This window comes from Saccopteryx leptura, chromosome 4, assembly GCF_036850995.1.
Source record: "Saccopteryx leptura isolate mSacLep1 chromosome 4, mSacLep1_pri_phased_curated, whole genome shotgun sequence".
Taxonomy (NCBI): domain Eukaryota; kingdom Metazoa; phylum Chordata; class Mammalia; order Chiroptera; family Emballonuridae; genus Saccopteryx; species Saccopteryx leptura.
The window spans coordinates 126,129,863-126,150,904 of NC_089506.1; the positions used below are offsets into that span (position 1 = coordinate 126,129,863).

General features: G+C 44.8%; 1 protein-coding gene and 1 non-coding gene across 3 annotated transcripts in view; both read right to left on the reverse strand.

Annotated features, from left to right (window-relative positions):
• The window catches only part of CCDC57 (coiled-coil domain containing 57), a 139,121-nt gene that overhangs the window by 83,891 nt on the left and 34,188 nt on the right, over positions 1-21,042 (reverse strand). Inside the window, exons 12-14 of one of the 2 annotated variants that reach the window (XM_066381624.1) lie at positions 13,747-13,963; positions 7,948-8,097; positions 1,010-1,119 (exon numbers count right to left, since the gene is read on the reverse strand). In XM_066381624.1, the coding sequence (XP_066237721.1) occupies positions 1,010-1,119; positions 7,948-8,097; positions 13,747-13,963 (477 nt within the window). Of the gene's footprint in view, positions 1-1,009; positions 1,120-7,947; positions 8,098-13,746; positions 13,967-21,042 lie in introns of both variants that reach the window. The other variant, XM_066381625.1, reaches the window with a different exon arrangement.
• On the reverse strand, positions 9,398-9,561 carry LOC136404498 (U1 spliceosomal RNA). Its single transcript, XR_010751266.1, has one exon. It is a non-coding gene; the product is annotated as a U1 spliceosomal RNA (small nuclear RNA).

Sequence of the window (21,042 nt, forward strand, 5' to 3'; positions counted from 1 at the left end):
GAAGATGTGCGATGGCTGACAGGCCCTTGGAAAGTGCTCAACGTTATCTGCAGCCAGAACAGTGCAGGTCACAACCACAGTCAGGCACTACCTCCCTCGCCCTGCTGGGACGCTGCCACCAGTTAGGAACTCAAGGTTGGCAAGGACATGGAGACATGGAACCTCATGCCCCGCTGGCAGGAAGGCAACACGGGCAGCCACCGTGGAACATAGCTGGTGGTGCTTCAAGGAACTGAAAACAGACAGGATATATCCTGTGCACGTGTTCATGTGGCCAGGGGTGGAAATAGTCCTAGCATTCGTCAGGGGAAGAGGCAAAGTGTGGAACACACTGGGACACAATATGGACAGACATTCTGCTGAGCGAAATGAGCCATACATCAAAGGGCAGACATGTGACCACACGTGTGTGAGCTTCACAAAAGGACAAACATGCATGACTGCACATGTGTGAGCTACTAACTGTCATCAGGCTCACTGACAGAAAGAGCCGAGGGTGCCGGGGTGGGGGTGGGTTTCATGGACAGAGTTTCTGTTTGGATCATGGACAAGTTCTGAGAATAGTTGGAGATGGTCACATGACACTGTGACTGCATCCACGGTCACTGAACCACACACAGAACGGTGCACTTCATGTGGTGTACCACGCTTTACCACAATAGAAGGAGATGGTGCATGTCTGTGGCGGCAAACTTGCATGTGACCCTGCATACATAGGACAGGTGGTTTGTGCTGGAGCCTGGCGTCTGTGCCATCTGCACAGGAGTCCAGACTGCAAGCATGTCCCGAATGTCTGCCTGCCCGCCACCCATACCTTCACTCTAGCCGTCTTCTTGTCTGGGAAACACAGCTAAGTGCACTAGCCCCTCCCAGTAGCTGGTGCCTTGGAGGGAAACAGCACAGACATGTACAGCAACACGTGTGATGTCACAGCTCTAGAGCCTTATGCTGCCCCCCCACCCGTGAACACTCCCAGTTGGAGACCCACACAACCTGTCAGGAGCTGTACCTTTTCTCTGAGCTGGGTCACCAGGAAGCTCAGCAGATGTGCTCTGTCTCCCAGTTGCCTGAGCGCTAGCCCCATCCCCATGGACGCACCATTAGCTGGCATGGCTCCTCCTGTAGAAAGAGAGGTTCTGTCAGGCCACAGGGAAGGGTGGGGTCGCCTGCCCCTCTCCATGTCATCCAGGGCAGGTGCACACTTCTCTGCTCCTGCAAGGACACCTACTGTCACTCCTGGTCCCTCGATGTGAAGGTGAGGGGAAGAGAGAGTCTCCATGGAAATGGAGGTGTGTTCAACATCAAGTATGACCCTCATGCTAAGAAAGCAGGAATCTGTGCAGAAAGAAAATCAACCTGCCCCCAGAGTCCGAAGGCCAAGTGCACCAGGCTCCCAGTTGTTTGGGAGCTAAGAAAACATCAGACACCACACGAGTCAGAGGAGAAGTCAGGTGGATGTTAGAAATGATTCTGAACTGAGTATCATGACAACGCTGCTTATAAAAATAATGAAATGCACCCACAACTGACCCCCCAGAAGTATTTAGAGCTGCAGAAACTTATTTTTAAAAAGGGGAAGGCTAGGCCCTGGCCGGTTGGCTCAGTGGTAGAGCGTCGGCCTGGCGTGCAGGAGTCCCGGGTTCGGTTCCCGGCCAGGGCACACAGGAGAAGCGCCCATCTGCTTCTCCATCCCTCCCCCTCTCCTTCCTCTCTGTCTCTCTCTTCCCCTCCCACAGCCAAGGCTCCATTGGAGCAAAGTTGGCCTGGGCACTGAGAAGAAGAAAATTTAAAAAATTAATTAATTAATTTAAAAAAATTTTTAAACAAAATAAAAAGGGGAAGGCTAAAAACCCCATGAGGTGACATTATCTCATGGGATGTCATGGGATGTAGAAAATGAGAGTAGAAGGAAGGAAAGAATGAAGCTAATGTGACATATGAGGAAATAAAATATTGATATAAACGAAGGATTAAAGGACCAACAAAACCAACAGCTGGCTCTTTGAAAAGGTTCTCTTAGGACAGATAAGTCCCTGGTGAGACCAGCAAGGATGGACACCATGTGAGGAGAAAACACCATCATCAGTCCTACAGGCCTTACCACTCTCAGGAGGAGAAGTGAACAGCTCTCTACCAAAGCTTTGAACATTTAGATGAAAGGGACAGTTTTCTAGCAGAATATAACAAAATTGACAACATGTGTAGTGGAATAACCCATTGCATGGCCTTGGATGGGAACACAGCCAACAAGAAAAGAATGTTTTGCCAAGAGAATTGTTTTGTGACTTGAAGGTGGGTCCCTGAAACAGGTCTATGTGACTGAAGGCAGTTGCTGGGCTTTTTCTCAGTAAAACATTCTCATAAGATTTCTGTACCTTCCAAGGTTATCCCTTGAGATAAAGAGAGGAATGTTGTGGGATCCATAGAAGCAATAGCAATTAATGCCTTCTGATATTATGTTACTACTAAGCTATCCTGCAGGTGCACTCCATGTATCTTTAAGTAAAAGTTACATGTCGCCCCATTAAAAAAATAAAACAAAATTAAATTAAATTTAAAAAAAAGTTACACTTGATGTTATGCCAATTTCTCAGTAAACAAGCTTTTTGAAGTCTTGTGAATAAAATTAGGACACAGCGCGAACTTGGGGCCATTTGCCTGAGCGAGCGGTGGTCCTTTGCTTGTCCTTGATGATTTCGTCTGCTGATCTCTCTCTCTGCACCCCCAACTCACAACAACATGAAAGAAAAAATGTGGGTAGTCCTCTAACTAAAATAACTGAATTCGCCATTTAAAGCTTCTCACAAAGAAAATGCTAAACCTAGGTGGTTTCAAAGTTGAATTCTGTCAATCGGTTAAAGAAATCCTATCAAACCAATTAAAGAAAAACTTACCTAAGTCCAATGCAAATTTTTTCCCCCAGAAAACAGAGAAACAGGAAACACGTCTGAGACCAGAAAAACCATGATCACAAAACCTACCAAGAACATCACAAGGGGAATGTTAGAGACTAGTATGACTCATTGGCTCATGTGCATGAGGATAGTAATTCTTTTTTTTTTTTTTTTTTTGGCAGAGACAGGAAGAGTCAGAGAGAGGGACAGAAAGGGATAGACAGACAGGAAGGGAGAGAGATGAGAAGCACCAATTCTTCCTTGTGGTTCCTTACTTGTTCATTGATTGATTTCTCATATGTGCCTTGACCGGGGCTACAGCAGACCAAGTGACCCTTTGCTCGAGCCAGCAACCTTGGATCCAAGCTGGTGAGCTTTGCTCAAACCAGATGAGTTTGCGCTCAAGCTGGCAACCTCAGGGTCTCGAACCTGGGTCCTCTGCATCCCAGTCCGATGCTCTATCCACTGCGCCACCGCCTGGTCAGGCGAGGATAGTAATTCTTAATGAAATACTAATACGAGAATATATCACATGGTGTGTTTATTCCAGAAACATAAGGTTGGTTTAACCCTTTGAGTAGTACGAACGTTCATGCACATCCTCGTGCCTCCAGACCATCCAGAGTACAATCGATTTATTTTAAAAATGTGTAAAGAAACATTAAAAAAAGGCTAATGTATGTTCTTCTTGTTTCCATAAATTGGTTATCAAACAAACATGATTTTAAGTTAATAAAACTGGAACTGGAACTCATTTCATTTTTTGAAAAAACAACAACTCACTCCTGGGTGTCAATGAGCATGAAAAAAACTCACTACTCAAAGAGTTAACATTCAAAATCAGTGTAAAGCTCTAGCCAGGTAGCTCAGTTGGTTAGAGCGTGACCCGATATGCCAAGGTTGTGGGTTCAATCCCCAGTCAGGACACACACAAGAATTAACCAATGATGCACAAATAAGAGAAACAACAAATCCATGTCTTTCTCTCTTTCCCCCTTCCTCTCTCTCTAAGGTGCAGGCAGAGGGAGCTGGCAGCCCAGGAAACCCAGGTCAACAGGAGTGAAGACAGTTAGGAAAGGCCAGAGTCTGGGTAAATTCACAGACTACACTTCCTTCCTGAGTCTTAAAGTTATGCTTGATAGCGAAAGGTGAAAATGACGATGCTGCCTGACCAGGCGGTAGCACAGTGGATAGAGCATCGGACTGGGATGCTGAGGACCCAGGTTCGAGATCCTGAGGTCGCCAGCTTGAGCGCGGGGTCATCTGATTTGAGCAAAAAGCTCACCAGCTTGGACCCAAGGTCGCTGGCTCAAGCAAGGGGTTACTCAGTCTGCTGAAGGCCCGTGGTCAAGGCACATATGAGAAAGCAATCAATGAACAACTAAGGTGTCGCAATGTGCAATGAAAAACTAATGATTGATGCTTCTCATCTTTCCGTTCCTGTCTGTCTGTTCCTGTCTATCCCTCAGTCTGACTCTCTCTCTGTCTCTATAAAAAAAAAAAAAAAAAAAGAAAGAAAATGACGATGCTGTCTGATGAAGTTCTCAGTGTAGAAAGAGGTGACATTTGCGACCACAGAGGGGTGAAGGGTCTGACTGGTGGTGAAATTCCCGTTCCCCTTGTAAAATGTTGACACAGTTTGACTGAGATACTAAGTATCTGTATACTGTAATCCTTAGAACAACCATTAGAAAAAGTACCCTGCCTGACCTGTGGTGGCGCAGTGGATAAAGCTTCGACCTGGAACGCTGAGGTCACTGGTTCAAAACCCTGGGCTTGCCTGGTCAAGGCACATATGGGAGTTGATGCTTCCTGCTCCTCCCTTCTCTCTCTCTCTCTCTCCTCTCTAAAATGAATAAATAAAGTTAAAAAAAAAAAGAAAAAGTACCCAAAGAAATACCCTGAAAAATCACAGACAAGAAAGAAGGGACAGTGGGCCAAGTTTGAGTAGCCCCAGCCCTATGGCAGGAGGAGGAGGTGAGGGGCAGAAAGCAGACACAACTGCCTGGCTTGGCCCAGTGGCACTCACCATGTCCAGGGCAAAAGTGCCAATTAAATATAGACACGACCATTAGAACACCTGACTACAGGCTACCCACAAGAAATGCACTTCAGACATGATGACGGAGGTCAGAAGTTGATTACAAAGACAAACATGCCGGCGCAACCAGGGGAAGCAGCCTGACCACCACTGGATGAGAGACTCCAGGCAGAGAAAGCCGCAGGACAGACTAGCAACAAGGGGTCAGTTCACCAGGAGAACGTGACAACTCCAGATCGTGTGTCTAACAGCAAAGCTTCAAAATACACTGAACAGAAACTAATGAAACTGTGATAAAAAATAAAGACTTGTGCCTGACCAGGAGGTGGCGCAGTGGATAGAGCGTCGGATTAGGATGCGGAGAACCCAGGTTTGAGACCCTGAGGTCGCCAGCTTGAGCGCGGGCTCATCTCATTTGAGCAAAGGTCACCAGCTTGGACCCCAAGGTCGCTGTCTTGAGCAAGGGGTTACTCAGTCTGCTGCAGCCCCACGGTCAAGGCACATATGAGAAAGCAGTCAATGAACAACTAAGGAGCCGCAATGAAGAACTGATGTTTCTCATTTCTCCCCCTTCCTGTCTGTTCCTATCTGTCCCTCTCTCTGACTCTCTCTGTCTCTGCCACAAAAAAAATAAAAATAAAAATAAAAATAAAAATAAATAAAGACTTGTATTCAAGTAGGAGTAGAAAGAAACTTCCTTAATCAGACCAAAAAACAAAAACAACAAACCTTCAACACACATTAAATCAAAAAATGAAATACTGAAAGTTCTCCGGGCTCAGGAAGAAAGCTGGTTGTGACTAGCATCAGAGTCCAGCAGAGGAAAGACACGAGAAAGCAAGCAAGCCAGCAGCCCTGGAAAAGGAGGAACTTCCATTATTTGAGACAAGGTGACTGTGTCCAGTGACCTGGATGGGCTATCTACCTGGGGCCAGCACCCCAGCAGAATGAGGAGTGTCCACGTGGCAGAGAGAGCACAGGAGGGCCAGGGAAGTAGCGTCTGTCCAGGGACTTGACAGAAGAAGTAACTGTAACAAGGGTGTCAGGAGCCAGGTTTCTCATTGTCAGAACTGGAAGTCAGAACAGAAAAGGAGAAAACTAGTGTGAACCCTTCTGTGATGCTGTACTAACCAACAGGCTGACCAATAAGTCTGTCTTAAAATTAAGACCTTCTGTCCCTTGCTGATTGGGTCAGTGGATAGACCCAACCAGCACACTGTGGTTGCAGGTTCAATTCCTGGTCAGGACATGTAAGAGAAGCAGCCAATGAGTGCATAAATAAGTGGAACAACAAGTCAATGTTTGGCTTCAGCTGGTTGGTTCAGCAGTAGAACATTAGCCCAGTGTGTGGATGTCCCAGGTTCAATTCCTGGTCAGGGCACACAGGAGAAGCAACCATCTACTTTTCCATCCCCCCCCCCCACTTTCTTCTCCTCCCACAGCCATGGCACAAATGGTTTGAGCAAGTTGGCCCCCGGAGCTGAGGATGGCTCCATGGCCTCGCCTCAGGTGCTAAAATAGCTCAGTTGCCAAGCAACAGAGTAGCAGCCCCAGATAGGCAGTGTATCACCCAGTAGGGGACTGGCTGGGTGGATCCTGGTTGGGGTGTATGCAGGAGTCTATCTCCCTTCCGCTCACTTAATGAAAATAAAATAAAATAAAATAAAACCTGACCAGGTTGTGGCACAGTGGACTGGGCATCGGCTTGAGATGCAGAGGACCAGGTTTGAAACCCCAAGGTCACTGGCTCGAACGCAGGCTCACCTGGCTTAAGCGTGTGCTCACCAGCTTGACATGGGGTCACTGGCTTCAGCACGGGATCACAGACATGACCCCATGGTCACTGGCTTGAGCCCAAAGGTTGCTGGCTTAAAGCCCAAGGTCACTGGCTTCAGTAAGGGGTCACTCGCTCTGCTGGAGCTCCTTAGTCAAGGCACATATGAGAAAGCAATCAATGAACAACTAAGGAGCTGCAACGAAGAACTGATGCCTCTCATCTCTCTCCCTTCCTGTCTGCCTGTCCCTGTCTGTCCCTCTCTCTGTCTCTCTCGCAAAAAAAAAAAAAAAAAAGGAAAAGATGTTTCTCTCTCCCCATCCCTCCCCCCCCCAGTCAATGGAAAAATTAAAAAAAAAAAATTACAACCTTCATTCACCAACAGGTCCCAGTAAAGGAGTAAATGCTCGTGAGCCCCAGCCAATGTAGCTGTTATGGCAGCCTGAGCAGCACACCTCCTGCAGATCACAGAAAATAAGGCTCAGCTCATGATAAAGGGAACACTGTCAATTTTTTATATTTTTCTGAAGCTGGAAACGGGGAGAGACAGTCAGACAGACTCCTGCATGCGCCCAACCCGGATCCACCCGGCACGCCCACCAGGGGCGATGCTCTGCCCACCAGGGGGCGATGCTCTGCCCCTCCGGGTCGTCGCTCTGTTGTGACCAGAGCCACTCTAGCGCCTGGGGCAGAGGCCAAGGAGCCATCCCCAGCGCCCGGGCCATCTTTGCTCCAATGGAGCCTCGGCTGCGGGAGGGGAAGAGAGAGACAGAGAGGAAGGAGAGAGGGAGGGGTGGAGAAGCAAATGGGCACTTCTCCTGTGTGCCCTGGCTGGGAATCAAACCCAGGACTTCTGCACGCCAGGCCAACGCTCTACCACTGAGCCAACTGGCCAGGGTGGGAACACTGCCAATTTTAACCACAACAGCATGTCCTGTGGCCCCCAGAGCAGTGACACTAAGTACGGCTCTCATGGGTGTTGGTGGGGGACTGGCAGGTGTGCACACCAAACACAGATGGGTGGGAAGAAGCCAGATGAGAGCATCTGCCACATAAGTCCCCTGCACGGAGGAGGAAAACGGAACACAAGAGAGGAATCGGAACAGTGCCAGCCCTGGTGCTGGGAATGGGAGTTCCGAGCTCCGCTCTGCACTTGATGGACTGCCTGGGGGGTTACCATTTTAGTTTAGAACAAAGACAGTGTTCCTGGGACAAAGCCCATGACACATGCCACCTACCAGGGGCTTCTATTTTGGAGTGGACACTGGGCTGGTCATCGGTGTGAGACAAGGGCATCTTTGAAGGCCCCACATCTCCTAGCTGCTCCTCCAGTGTTTTAAATTTACACTTAAGAGTCCATATTTCTGCTTCAAGGGCCAGAACATAATCTGCCAAAAAAAATAAATAAATAACAACCCACTCTGTAAATGTGTGCATGTGTAGGCACAAACACTCTCAGTCGTCCAGCATCCCCTAAGCAGAGGCTCAACCAGCTGGAATCTGCTCACGTCTCTGGCCCCCCACCCCACCCCATCCCCACCCAGTGTCCCAGAACCTGAGTGCCACCTTCCCTTTGGCTACAGAGTGTGTTATAACGTAGTGTACTTTAATCTGCGAGTTACGTAGAGACACCAAGGCAGGATACAGAAGAAATTTTAGGAGGAGATTTATTAATAAGCTGTCTACATATGACTTACACGGGGTATAGCTAACCCAAATCGTGCAGCCTTGATTATAGTCCTGAGGTTGGTTGTATAGACATGATCACATTCTGGTTGGGGGGAAAAGGAGGGGGAGCATGGTACAAAAGTCATTTACTGATAAGCTTACAACATTTATCTATAGGATCTATTAAAAGGAAAAACATTCCTACACATTAAGACTACAAGATAAGGCCTGACCTGTGGTGTCGCAGTGGATAAAGTGTCGACCTGGAACACTGAGGTTGCCGGTTCGAAACCCTGGGCTTGCCTGGTCAAGGCACATATGGGAGTTGATGCTTCCTGCTCCTCCCCCTTCTCTCTCTCTCGCTCTCTCTTCCTCTTTCCCTCTCTCTCTCTCTAAAAAATTAATAAAGTCCTTTAAAAAAAAAAGACTAGAAGATAACACAGTAGTGATACATGTTTTACATACCAACACAGTAGGGTAAATGTTGTTTTACATATCAGAGACATTCCCAAATCTTCCAGGGTTTTACATTTATCTTTGTTACCACAACAGTGAAAAGTTTTAGCTTAGGGTAAGGAGAAAAGCTTACTGAAATTACCTTTGCTAAAAGTGTTGGGGCTAGCTTTAGTTTATAAGTTTTATACATATAAAGAATTTCAGAAGGGATGGTTATTAGAAAGCATATAAAACGTTACAGAGTGCAGGGCTTTCAAGCAAGGGGAGTGGGCTCGTGATCCCTTTGTCTAGAGCAGGGGTAGTCAACCTGGTCCCTACTGCCCACTAGTGGGTGTTCCAGCTTTCATGGTGGGCGGTAGCAGAGCAACCAAAGTATAAATAAAAAGATAGATTTAACTATAGTAAGTTGTTTTATAAAGATTTATGCCAAACAGTGAAAATCTGACATAAAGTACTTGGTAAGTAATTATTATTATATGCGTTAACTTGCTGTAACTCTGCTTTATAAATTTTATAAAGTAAAGTTACTTCCCTACTTTTTTTTTTATTTTTTTATTTTTTCTTCAGGGGAGAGTGCGAACGCAGTCCCCCACTACCACAAATTATGCAGTCGAGTTTCCCACATTTGGGGAAATCGCAGGGGTCAGCACATCCGGAGTGCAATGGATAAGCCTCGCCCTGGGAAAACCACCTTCGTGATCATGGTATTTCCCCTGCCAGTTAAGTATATATACTTCTCTATTTTATAAATCATCATTACTGTGGAACAGGTGGGCGGTTAGAAAATTTTACTACTAACAGAGATACAAAAGTGGGCGGGGCCCTGGCCGGCTGGCTCAGCGGTAGAGTGTCGGCCTGGCGTGCGGGGGACCGGGGTTCGATTCCCGGCCAGGGCACATAGGAGAGGCGCCTGTTGGGCAGATAAGAGTATATTATGCTCACTTTGTTAAATATAGCGCTGCCCACGTAAGGCCATCGCCCAGGTGATATTAATGCGTGTTGAGAATCCTTGTAGCCTGGGGCTTGGTTTTGGGATTAAGCCTTTCCCACCCCTTTTGATGTGGGGTGGTACAATCCAATCATGCCTCAGAGAAGTGACTGTATTAGAGACTTCCCTATTTTGTATATTGGATTAGAGGTTGTGAAGCTACAATATAAAATGGGGGTAGACTACATGAGAGCTTGCTCTCTTGGTTCCTGAGATGATTAGCATGAGAGAGCAGAGGGAGCAGAGCAGAGAGCAGAAAGAGGCCATGTGGCCAGGAGAAGCAGCCAAGATGGCGGAGTGCTAAGTGAGATGCCAGTTTGTGCAGAGTTTGTATCTGGGATAAGGAAGGAGATGGGGAACTGAGGAGAATAAGGCTGGTGAGCTAGAAACCTTTGATTCTAGGAAACTCGGATAAGTCAGTGGCTTTGTGAGCACTGAATGTGAGAGGGTTTTGGAACCCAGTGTGTGTTTTTACTTGCCCGCCAGGTGCAAGCTAGGATTAAAGATGACAGCCCATCAGTTCTTGGCTCCGTTGTTTCTTTACCGACTGTCCGAATCCAATGTGAACCTGCATGAGCTAGGCTGCTTTGATGGTGGCCCTGGCCGTGGCCACTGGCTTTACATTTGGCGTAGTCTGTGGCAGGATTCGATACAGATCGGCAAGGAGCCACTACCATCTTTGAGTGGTGGAGTAGAGGACTGGCTGGTGTTATGGTTCCCCATGGCTGTCCTTTTGGGGACCATAGGCTGGCTGACTTTTACAGCCATGCGTGAGGAAACCATGAGCTCTGTGGAAGAGGCTGCCTGGGACCTGCAAACCAAGCAGTGGAAGGAGCTGGAGCAAACGCAGGAGAAACCGATGCTGACCCTGGAGCTGGAGGAAGTGCTGGAGGAGGAGGCCGACCAGGTTTGCGAGATTCGCCTGGAAATGGAGCAGCTACTGGAGGAGGATTCACAGGTTCGTGAGTTGCAGATTGCCCTGAATGTTGTGGAGAGTCAGCAGCGGCGGGAGGCAGGGGCTGAGGCTGAGGCTGAAGCTGAGGCCGGGGCTGAGGCTGAAGCTGAGGCCAGGTCTGGAGCTGCAAGGTCTGCGGAGCAGAGGGCGGCAGCGGCCCGGGGTTCGAGCTCAGCAGCAGGAGCTGATGTTTCCAGTTCCTCTTTGGAGGATGAGGAGAATCGGACTGGAGTTGTGATCCGCAGTCTCCAGAAGGTGAGAGCCCAGAAGCAAGGAGTTCTTACTATGCTCCTGGTGGGTCTGCGATTTTGGGGACATAGGATGGACGTTATCATGCTCTTCAGAGCCAAGATGGAAATGCTGACTGCCATTGCCATGTGCTCCTCTTTGGGACAGTGTAAGAGGAGGCAGGAATGAGGGGGGTGGCTGACGCCCTATGTGCGTGGACTGATTTCCTGGACTACGACCGGAGTGGGCATTGGCTCCTTTGTTGGATGGACTTCCGGATTATGGATTTTGGACAATGTGAAATACCCTGATGGGGGTGGGGGGTGGCTTTGCTGGAAGCACTCCCCTGCCCCGGGAAGCTTTTCCCATAGGCCAAGGACATTTTGCGCTTTGGGCAAAGTGCTCAGAGACTGGTGAAGTGTACCTTTGTGATTGTTGAAACTGTATGATTTGTGCTGTTGTAATTTGTGTAGTGTGCCTAATTTCATTGCATAGGGATGCCGGTGATGTAAATTGTGGGTAGTAAAGTGAGCATGGGGTGGATTGTTGGGCAGATAGAGTATATTATGCTCACTTTGTTAAATATAGCGCTGCCCACGTAAGGCCATCGCCCAGGTGATATTAATGCGTGTTGAGAATCCTTGTAGCCTGGGGCTTGGTTTTGGGATTAAGCCTTTCCCACCCCTTTTGATGTGGGGTGGTACAATCCAATCATGCCTCAGAGAAGTGACTGAATTAGAGACTTCCCTATTTTGTATATTGGATTAGAGGTTGTGAAGCTACAATATAAAATGGGGGTAGACTACATGAGAGCTTGCTCTCTTGGTTCCTGAGATGATTAGCATAAGAGAGCAGAGGGAGCAGAGCAGAGAGCAGAAAGAGGCCATGTGGCCAGGAGAAGCAGCCAAGATGGCGGAGTGCTGAGTGAGATGCCAGTTTGTGCAGAGTTTGTATCTGGGATAAGGAAGGAGATGGAGAACTGAGGAGAATAAGGTTGGTGAGCTAGAAACCTTTGATTCTAGGAAACTCGGATAAGTCAGTGGCTTTGTGAGCACTGAATATGAGTGGGTTTTGGAGCCCAGTGTGTGTTTTTACTTGCCCACCGGGTGAAAGCTAAGATTAAAGATGACAGCCCATCAGTTCTTGGCTCCGTTGTTTCTTTACCGACTGTCTGAATCCAATGTGAACCTGCATGAGCTGGGCTGCTTTGATGGTGGCCCTGGCCGTGGCCACTGGCTTTCCAGCGCCCATTTGCTTCTCCACCCACCCCCTCCTTCCTCTCTGTCTCTCTCTTCCCCTCCTGCAGCCAAGGCTCCATTGGAGCAGAGATGGCCCGGGCGCTGGGGATGGCTCCTTGGCCTCTGCCCCAGGCGCTAGAGTGGTTCTGGTCGCGGCAGAGCGACGCCCGGGAGGGACAGAGCATCGCCCCTGGTGGGCGTGCCGGGTGGATCCCGGTCGGGCGCATGCGGGAGTCTGTCTGGCTGTCTCTCCCCGTTTCCAGCTTCAGAAAAATACAGAAAAGAAAAAAAGAGAAAAAAAAAAATAAGTGGGCGGTAGGTATAAAAAGGTTGACTACCCCTGGTCTGGAGGTTTACATCACTCTCAGGACTTCAGGAGGGGAGGAAGAGTTAGAATCAGTGTAGGAATTCTTTTTTTTTTTTTTTTTTTTACAGGGACAGAGAAAGAGTCAGAGAGAGGGACAGATAGGGACAGACAGACAGGAACAGAGAGAGATGAGAAGCATCAATCATCAGTTTTTCGTTGCGACACCTTAGTTGTTCATTGATTGCTTTCTCATATGTACCTTGACTGTGGGCCTTCAGCAGACCGAGTGACCCCTTGCTCGAGCCAGCGACCTTGGGTCCAAACTGGTGAGCTTTGCTCAAACCAGATGAGCCCGCACTCAAGCTGGCGACCTCAGGGTCTCGAACTTGGGTCCTCCGCGTCCTAGTCCTATGCTCTATCCACTGTGCCACTGCCTGGTCAGGTAGTGTAGGAATTCTTAATTAAGATATGTAAACATTGTCCCCTAAAGGATCTTAAGGAAGGGGAAGAGGAAGTTTTCAGATAACTTTTATCTTCTTTGCTGTCTAACAAGTGGCCTTAGTCCTTCCAGAGAACGTTAGTTAAACTATGATTAGTTACTAATTTTTGCCCCTTTAATCTCTTTCTCTGGGTTTTTTTTCTTTTCAGAAAGGAGGGGTAAGAGGGCGTGACTCTTCCTTTTAAAATACTAATATTAACAATTTTTGCAATTCTTCGGCACCTGATCACAAGTGCAGTGTCAGGGAGGGTGCAGCAATCAGGAGAACACACTGTCACCTCCACAACCCTGTGAACTTTCATCAGACACAGCATTACATCTGGAGCATGCAGCAGCTGGGCAGCCTGGTGTCTGCACACCCACAGCCGCCCAGTGCACTACTCTGAACCTGCTGGCAGGTGCCTGCCTTTGCTCGACAGGCGCACTCCCAAGAACTGGCTGGAGACTGCCAGCCACATGCTGCCCCTGTACAGGAGGTGCCTGCTAACCCAGCCTCTAGCAGTCTCACTCTGGCTTTAAGTGTGGCTAGTGTCTTCCTTTTCCTCCCCCTTTACTATTTACAGCACTGACACAGACCCCGCCCTTGAAGGAAAGCAGCTGCCACACTCTGAAGTAACTCATGAAGAATGTTCGTTCTAAGAGTCCCGGTGAAACCTGTTTTGGACCCAGGGGAGGCTGGCTCTGGTCCCATCACTCACCTGGGGCAGTGTCTGCTGCCTTCGCATCTAGCTGGCATGCAGGTGCAGTGTCTGCTCCCTGAGAGGCAGGAGGGAGAACCTGCTCGCTCAATGCTTCCATCTCTCTCCTCATCTGGGTGACACAGTTTCGCAGGCTTGCATTCTGCTCCTGTAGCTGCTGGATCTCCTCAGATGGAAAACTCCCACTCACTTCTCCTTCCTGATGCCTTAGCAATGTCTGCTGAGTGCAACAAAAAGAAAGAAAGTGGGCCCTGGCCAGTGGTTCAGTGGATAGCGGTGTTTCCCAACGTGGGGCCCACGCCCCACAGGGGGGCAATTTGATAGTTAAGGGGGGCAATTTGAAAATGGACTCGACACAACTTTAACTCTTTCGCCCCGGGCCATTTAAATGCAATGCTAGATATCGGTGCCAAATTTAACAAAAAATGCAATTCTTAAATAATTGCGGTAAATAATTATTAAGTATAATTTCGTTTGACGAGACCAAAATATCAACTGGGTGATTGGCGTCGTCCAGTAAACTTCGTCCTGGGTTCACCACGGAGCGTGCCGTCTGCTGCGGGGAACCCCTGACGTTTTAAAAACTCGCTAAACAACGCAGTTATTCTCACCTAATTGGCCCATCGCAACTTCTGTAGTGTTTCACATCATTCAGTTGGTGTTAATTTGAAATCAGTGTCAGTCAAAACTGTTGTAAAAGCTCGTTGATTTAATAAATATACATATATATATATTGTATAGATATAATTGGTAAGTATTTGATTTTATTTTTATCAATATTAAACTCTTTATTAAGTACTTCTTGCATCGGGGCTAGAAAGCACTAATATTTTATAAATATTATTGGGGCTATAATAGTGCATGCACGACAATTTTAATTTTAGAAGCATAACTTTCCAGAAAATTTTGTCAAGTGGAAAAAATATAGATACCTTTTGATTTGCGGTGGTAGTGTAGTAAATGTGTTATATACATTTAAATAAATATGAATTTTTAGTATACGTTTACTCTATGTCATATTGAATATATTTTAACACATATTTTAATATTAGTTTTTAATTGATCTTATTATTATTATTTTTTTTGTATTTTTCTGAAGCTGGAAACGGGGAGAGACAGTCAGACAGACTCCCGCATGCGCCCGACCGGGATCCACCCGGCACGCCCACCAGGGGCGACGCTCTGCCCACCAGGAGGCGATGCTCTGCCCCTCCGGGGCGTCGCTCTGCCGCGACCAGAGCCACTCTAGCACCCGGGGCAGAGGCCAAGGAGCCGTCCCCAGAGCCCGGGCCATCCTTGCTCCAATGGAGCCTCTGCTGCGGGAGGGGAAGAGAGAGACAGAGAGGAAGGAGGGGGTGTTGGAGAAGCAAATGGGCACTTCTCCTATGTGCCCTGGCCGGGAATTAAACCCGGGACTTCTGCATGCCAGGCCGACGTTCTACCACTGAGCCAACCGGCCAGAGCCTTGATCTTATTTTTATTTCTTATAGCCCATAGTAAAATGAGTGGTGCAAGCAAGAAAAAAACTCGTCAATATTCAGAGGAATATTTAAAATTTGGGTTCATACCCGCTGTTCACGATGAGCGGATTTCTTTTTGTCTTTTATGCCAGCAATGCTTGACCAACGAATCAATGAAACGAGGTTGTCTTGAGGCGCATTTGAAGGCGAAACATAGTGCTCATATTAATTCAGATTTGAGTTACTTTAAAACTTTAAAGAAAAATTTTGAAAAAAGAACAACATTAAAGTCTCTATTTACTGCTCATACTTCAACTAATAATCGTGTTCTTGAGGCTAGTTATCAAATTTCTTTATTCATTGCTAAAACTGGAGAAAATCACACTATAGGAGAGAATTTAATAAAACCATCAATATCAGCACTTCTTAAAACGGTTCTTGAAAATGATGACAAAGATGTAAAAGCTATGCCACTCAGTAACAATTCTGTTAGCAGAAGAATAGACGAAATGAGTGAGGATATTGAAAAACAACTTATTGAAAAGCTGAAAACAAGAAAATTCTCCTTGCAAATGGATGAATCAACTTTGAGAGACAGTGAGGCAGTATTGATAACTTACGTAAGATATATTGATAAAGGACATTTTGCTGAAGAAATGTTGTTCTGTAAAAGATGAGAAAGCACCACTACCTCCAAAGATATATATATAATAAGCTAAAAAACTACTTAGATGTCAATGATATACCAATGAAAAATATATAACATCTTGTGCTGCAGATGGTGCTCCCAATATGATGGGCAAGAAAAATGGCTGCTTAAAATTGATGAAAGATGCGAATCCAGAAATGATTCTTGTGCATTGTGTTATTCATAGGGAAAACTTGGTAGCTAAAAACATCTCGCCTGTTCTGAATGAAGTATTACATACAGTAATAAAGTGTGTTAATGCTATTAAAGCTAGTGCCAAATGTGAGCGTCTTTTCAAGCTATTTTGTGAAGAACAAAATGAAGACCATGTGAGACTTTTACTTCATACTGAAGTAAGATGGCTATCTAAAGGAAACTGTTTGAAAAGATTTATGGAACTGTTTGATACTCTTAGTGATTTTTTAAGCGACAAACCTGAAATGATGTATCTATTAACAATAGATGGTAAAGCATTTGTGAGTTATTTAGCCGATATCTTTGAAAAACTAAATATATTAAATAAGCAACTTCAAGGAACAAATAAAACTCTTGTCGATGCAAAAGCAAAGATATTTGGTTTCATTACCAATATTGAGTTATGTCAGAAACATATTAACAACAAAAACTTTAAACAGTTTCATTGGCTCCAAAAATGTGAAGTAACTGATACCTCTTTACTTGTTATTGTCAATCATTTGAATATTCTATCGGCTGATTTAAAAGAAAGATTTTCTGATTTAAAACAAATTGATTTCCCAACATGGATGATGCAGCCAATGTTAGTGGATTTGTCTGATATATCAAATATGCAGTATCAAGAAGAACTCGCAGAATTGCAAAATGATGAGTCAGTTAAAGCTTTATTTAATATCAAAGGAGCGATGGCATGGCTTTGTGAGGAAACAGAAATCAAATACCCAAATGTGCAAGAAAACTATTGCTACCGTTTCCATCTTCATTTTTAGCTGAATGTGGATTTAGTGTTGTAAATGATTTACTGGTAAAAAAAAGAAATCGGCTGGATATAACACAACGTGGAGACTTGAGACTAAAGCTAACCAAATTGGAACCTAATATAAAATCTCTGTGCAGCAAGCATCAAGCGCAAGGATCACACTAAATTAAAATAATAAATTAATATAGAAAAATCTGTATTAAAATTATTTGGAATTTAAATTTCTGTTTTTCATTATATGTTTTGAAATTTTACTTACTGTGTTTTGTTAACAATTTCATAGTGATTTCTTCCTAGAACCTATCATTTATGTTTATTAAGTGAACAAATCAATTTTTTGTTAAAAATTATGTATGTTACATAGTGGGGGACATAAAAATTTTAGAAAGGTTAAGGTGGGGCATGGCACAAAAAAGGTTGGGAAACACTGGGATAGAGCATCAGCCTGGAATGTGGATGTCTCAGGTTTGATTCTTGGTCAGGCCACACATAAGTGACCATCTGCTTCTCCCCCACTGCCTCTCCCCCTTTTCTCCTTCTTCACCTCCCACAGACAGTGGCTCTATTGGTTCGTGTGTGGCCCCAGGTGCTGAGGATGGCTTCCTTGGAGCGCATCAGCCACAGGCGCTAAAAATGGCTCAGTATTCGAGCATCCACCTCAGAAGGGGTTGCTGGGTGGATCCCCATTGTCAGGTGCATGTGGGAGTTTGCCTCATTATCTCCCCTCCTCTCATTTAAACAAACAAACAAAAACAAAGAAAGAAAATGATTACAGCTGCAAAGGAAAACCAACACCTCTGCTGGCCTGAAGCCATGCTGTCCCTGCATCGTCTTGCCCTGTGGCCCCACTCCCCTGCACCCCTTCATCTGTCCTCAGATGAAATCATGCAATGACCTTCCTTTCTGAATTAACAGAAGTATGAAAAATGTATTTTTCTTCTAGGTTTCACAAGGTGAGGCTGTTTTTCATGGGTAACTTTTTTTTAATTCATTTTAATTTATTGTGTTTACATAGGTTCAAGTGTCCCACCAAGTACATCCCCCCCACCCCCATGTTTCCCTCAACATCCCCCTTGCCCCTCTCCCCCCCAATGACCTCCCCACTTCTCTCCAAGATTTGCTTTCCAACTCTCTATAACGCTGTTATGTATGATATATATAATTTCACCAATCTCTTTCCCTTCCCTGATCCCATCCTCTCATCCCCTTTCCCTCTGACCTCTTTCCCTCTGGTCCCTTTATTCCTGCCTCTGCCTCTATTTCGTTCCTCAGTTCACATTGTTCACTGGATTCCTCAAATGAGTAAGGTCATACGATATTTTTCTTTCTCTGCCTGGCTTATTTCACTTAGCATAATAGTTTCCAGGTCCATTCATGTTGTTGCAAAAGTAAGATTCCCTTTTTCATGGCCACATAGTATTCCATTGTGTATAGGTACCATGGCTTTTTAATCCACTCGTACACTGACGGACACTTGGGCTGTTTCCAGGTCTTGGCTATTGTAAACAATGCTGCAATAAACATAGGGGTGCATTTCTTCTTTTGAATCAGTGATTTGGTATTCTTAGGATATATTCCTAAAAGTGGGATGGCTGGGTCAAAAGGCAGTCCATTTTTAATTTTTTGAGGAATCTCTATACTGTTTTTCACAGTGGCTGCACCAGTCTGCATTCCCACCAGCAGTGCAGGAGGGTTCCCTTTTCTCCACATCCTCACCAGCACTTATTATGTGTTGTTTTGTTAATGAGTGCCATTCTGACTGCTGTGAGGTGGTATCTCACTTGTGGTTTTAATTTGCATTTCTCTAATGATTAGTGATGTTGAACATTTTTTCATCTGCCTATTGGCCATCTGTATGTCCTCTTTGGAGAAGTGTCAATTCATTTCTTTTGCCCATTTTTTGATTGGATTGTTTCTCTTCCTGGTGTTGAGTTTTACAAGTTCTTTATAAATTTTAGTTATTAACCCCTTATCAGTCGTATTGTCAAATATGTTCTCCCATTGTGTGGTTTGTCTTTTTATTTTGTTCATATTGTCTTTAGCTGTGCAGAAGCTTTTTAGTTTGATATAGTCCCATTTGTTTATCCTGTCCTTTATTTCACTTGCCCGGGGAGATACATCAGCAAATATATATATTGCTGCGAGAGATATTGGAGAGCTTACTGCCTATGTTTTCTTCTAAGATGATTATGGTTTCACGACTTACATCTTTATCCATGCCTGACCAGTGGATAGAGCGGTGGATAGAGCGTCGGACTGGGATGCGGAGGACCCAGGTTTGAGACCCAGAGGTCACCAGCATGAGCGCAGGCTCATCTGGTTTGAGCAAAAGTTCACCAGCTTGGACCCAAGGTTGCTGGCTCCAGCAAGGGGTTACTCGGTCTGCTGAAGGCCCGCGGTCAAGGCACATGTGAGAGGGCAGTCAATGAACAACTAAAGTGTCGCAACGAAAAACTGATGATTGATGCATCTCATCTCTCTCTGTTCCTGTCTGTCTGTCCCTATCATTCCCTCTCTCTGACTCTTTGTCTCTGTAAAAAGAATAAAAATAAAAACAATAAATGTTAAAAAAATAAGTCTTTTATCCATTATGAGTTTATTTTTGTGACTGGTGTAAGTTGGTGGTCTAGTTCCATTTTTTTGCAGGTAGCTGTCCAATTTTCCCAACACCATTTGTTAAAGAGGCTGTCTTTACTCCATTGTATGCTCTTACCTCCTTTGTCAAATATCAATTATCCATAAGGGTGTGGTTCTATTTCTGGGTTCTCTGTTCTGTTCCAATGAGCTATATGCCTGTTCTTATGCCAGTACCAAGCTGTTTTGAGTACAATGGCCTTGTAGTATAACTTGGTATCAGGAAGTGTGATACCACCCACTTCAGTCTTCTTTTTCAAGATTGCTGAGGCTATTAGTGTTCTTTTTTGGATCCATATAAATTTTTGGAATATTTGTTCTATATCTTTGAAGTAAGTATGTCATTGGTATTTTAACAGGGATTGCATTGAATTTATAAATTGCTTTGGGTAATATAGACATTTCAATGATGTTTATTCTTCCTATCCACGTACACGGTATATGCTTCCACTTGTTTATATCTTCCTTGATTTCTTTTATCAATGCTTTATAATTTTCCGAGTACAAGTCTTTAACTTCCTTAAATTTACTCCTACTTTATTCTTTTTGTTGCAATAGTGAAAGGGATTGTTTTCTTAATTTCTCTTTCAGACAGTTCACTGTTGGTATATGAAAATGCCTCTGATTTCTGAATAGTAATTTTATATCCTGCCACCTTGCTGAATTCATTTATCAGGTCTAGTAGTTTTTTGACTGAGACTTTAGGATTTTCTATGTACAATATCATATCATCATCAAATAATGATAGTTTTACTTCTTCTTTTCCAATTTGGATGCCTTTTATTTCTTCTTCTTGTCTGATTGCTGTGGCTAGCACTTCCAGAACTATGTTGAATAAGAGTGGTGAAAGTAGGCACCCCTGCCTTGTTCCTGATCTTAAAGGGATTGCTTTTAATTTTTGCCCATTGAGTATGATGTTGGCTGTGGGTTTGTCATAGATGGCCTTTATCATGTTGAGGTATGTTCCCACTTTGCTGGGAGTTTTGATCATGAATGGGTACTGGATTTTATGAGATGCTTTTTCTGCATCTATTGATATTATCATATGATTTTTCTCCTTCCTTTTGTTTGTATGATGAATCACATTGATTTACAAATACTGTACCAGCCTTGTCTTCCCAGAATAAATCCCACTTGATCATGATGTATGATTTTTTTCATGTATTGCTGGATCCGGTTTGCTAATATTTTGTTGAGAATTTTAGCATTTAAATTCATCAGGGATATTGGCTTATAGTTTTCTTTCTTTGTGTTGTCTTTGCCTGGTTTTGGAATCAGAATTATGCTCGCTTCATAAAAGGAGCTAGGAAGTCTTCCCTCCTCTTGAATTTTTTGAAATAGCTTGAGAAGGATAGGAGTTAGTTCTTCTTTGAATATTTGGTAGAATTTGCCTGTGAAGCCATCTGGCCCAGGGGTTTTGTTTGTTTGGAGTTTTTGATAACTGTTTCAATCTCATTTGTTGTAATTGGTCTGTTTAAGTTTTCTGATTCTTCCAGATTGTTTTTTCAAAGATTATATGTTTCAAGGAATTTGTCCATTTGACTTAGGTTGTCTAATTT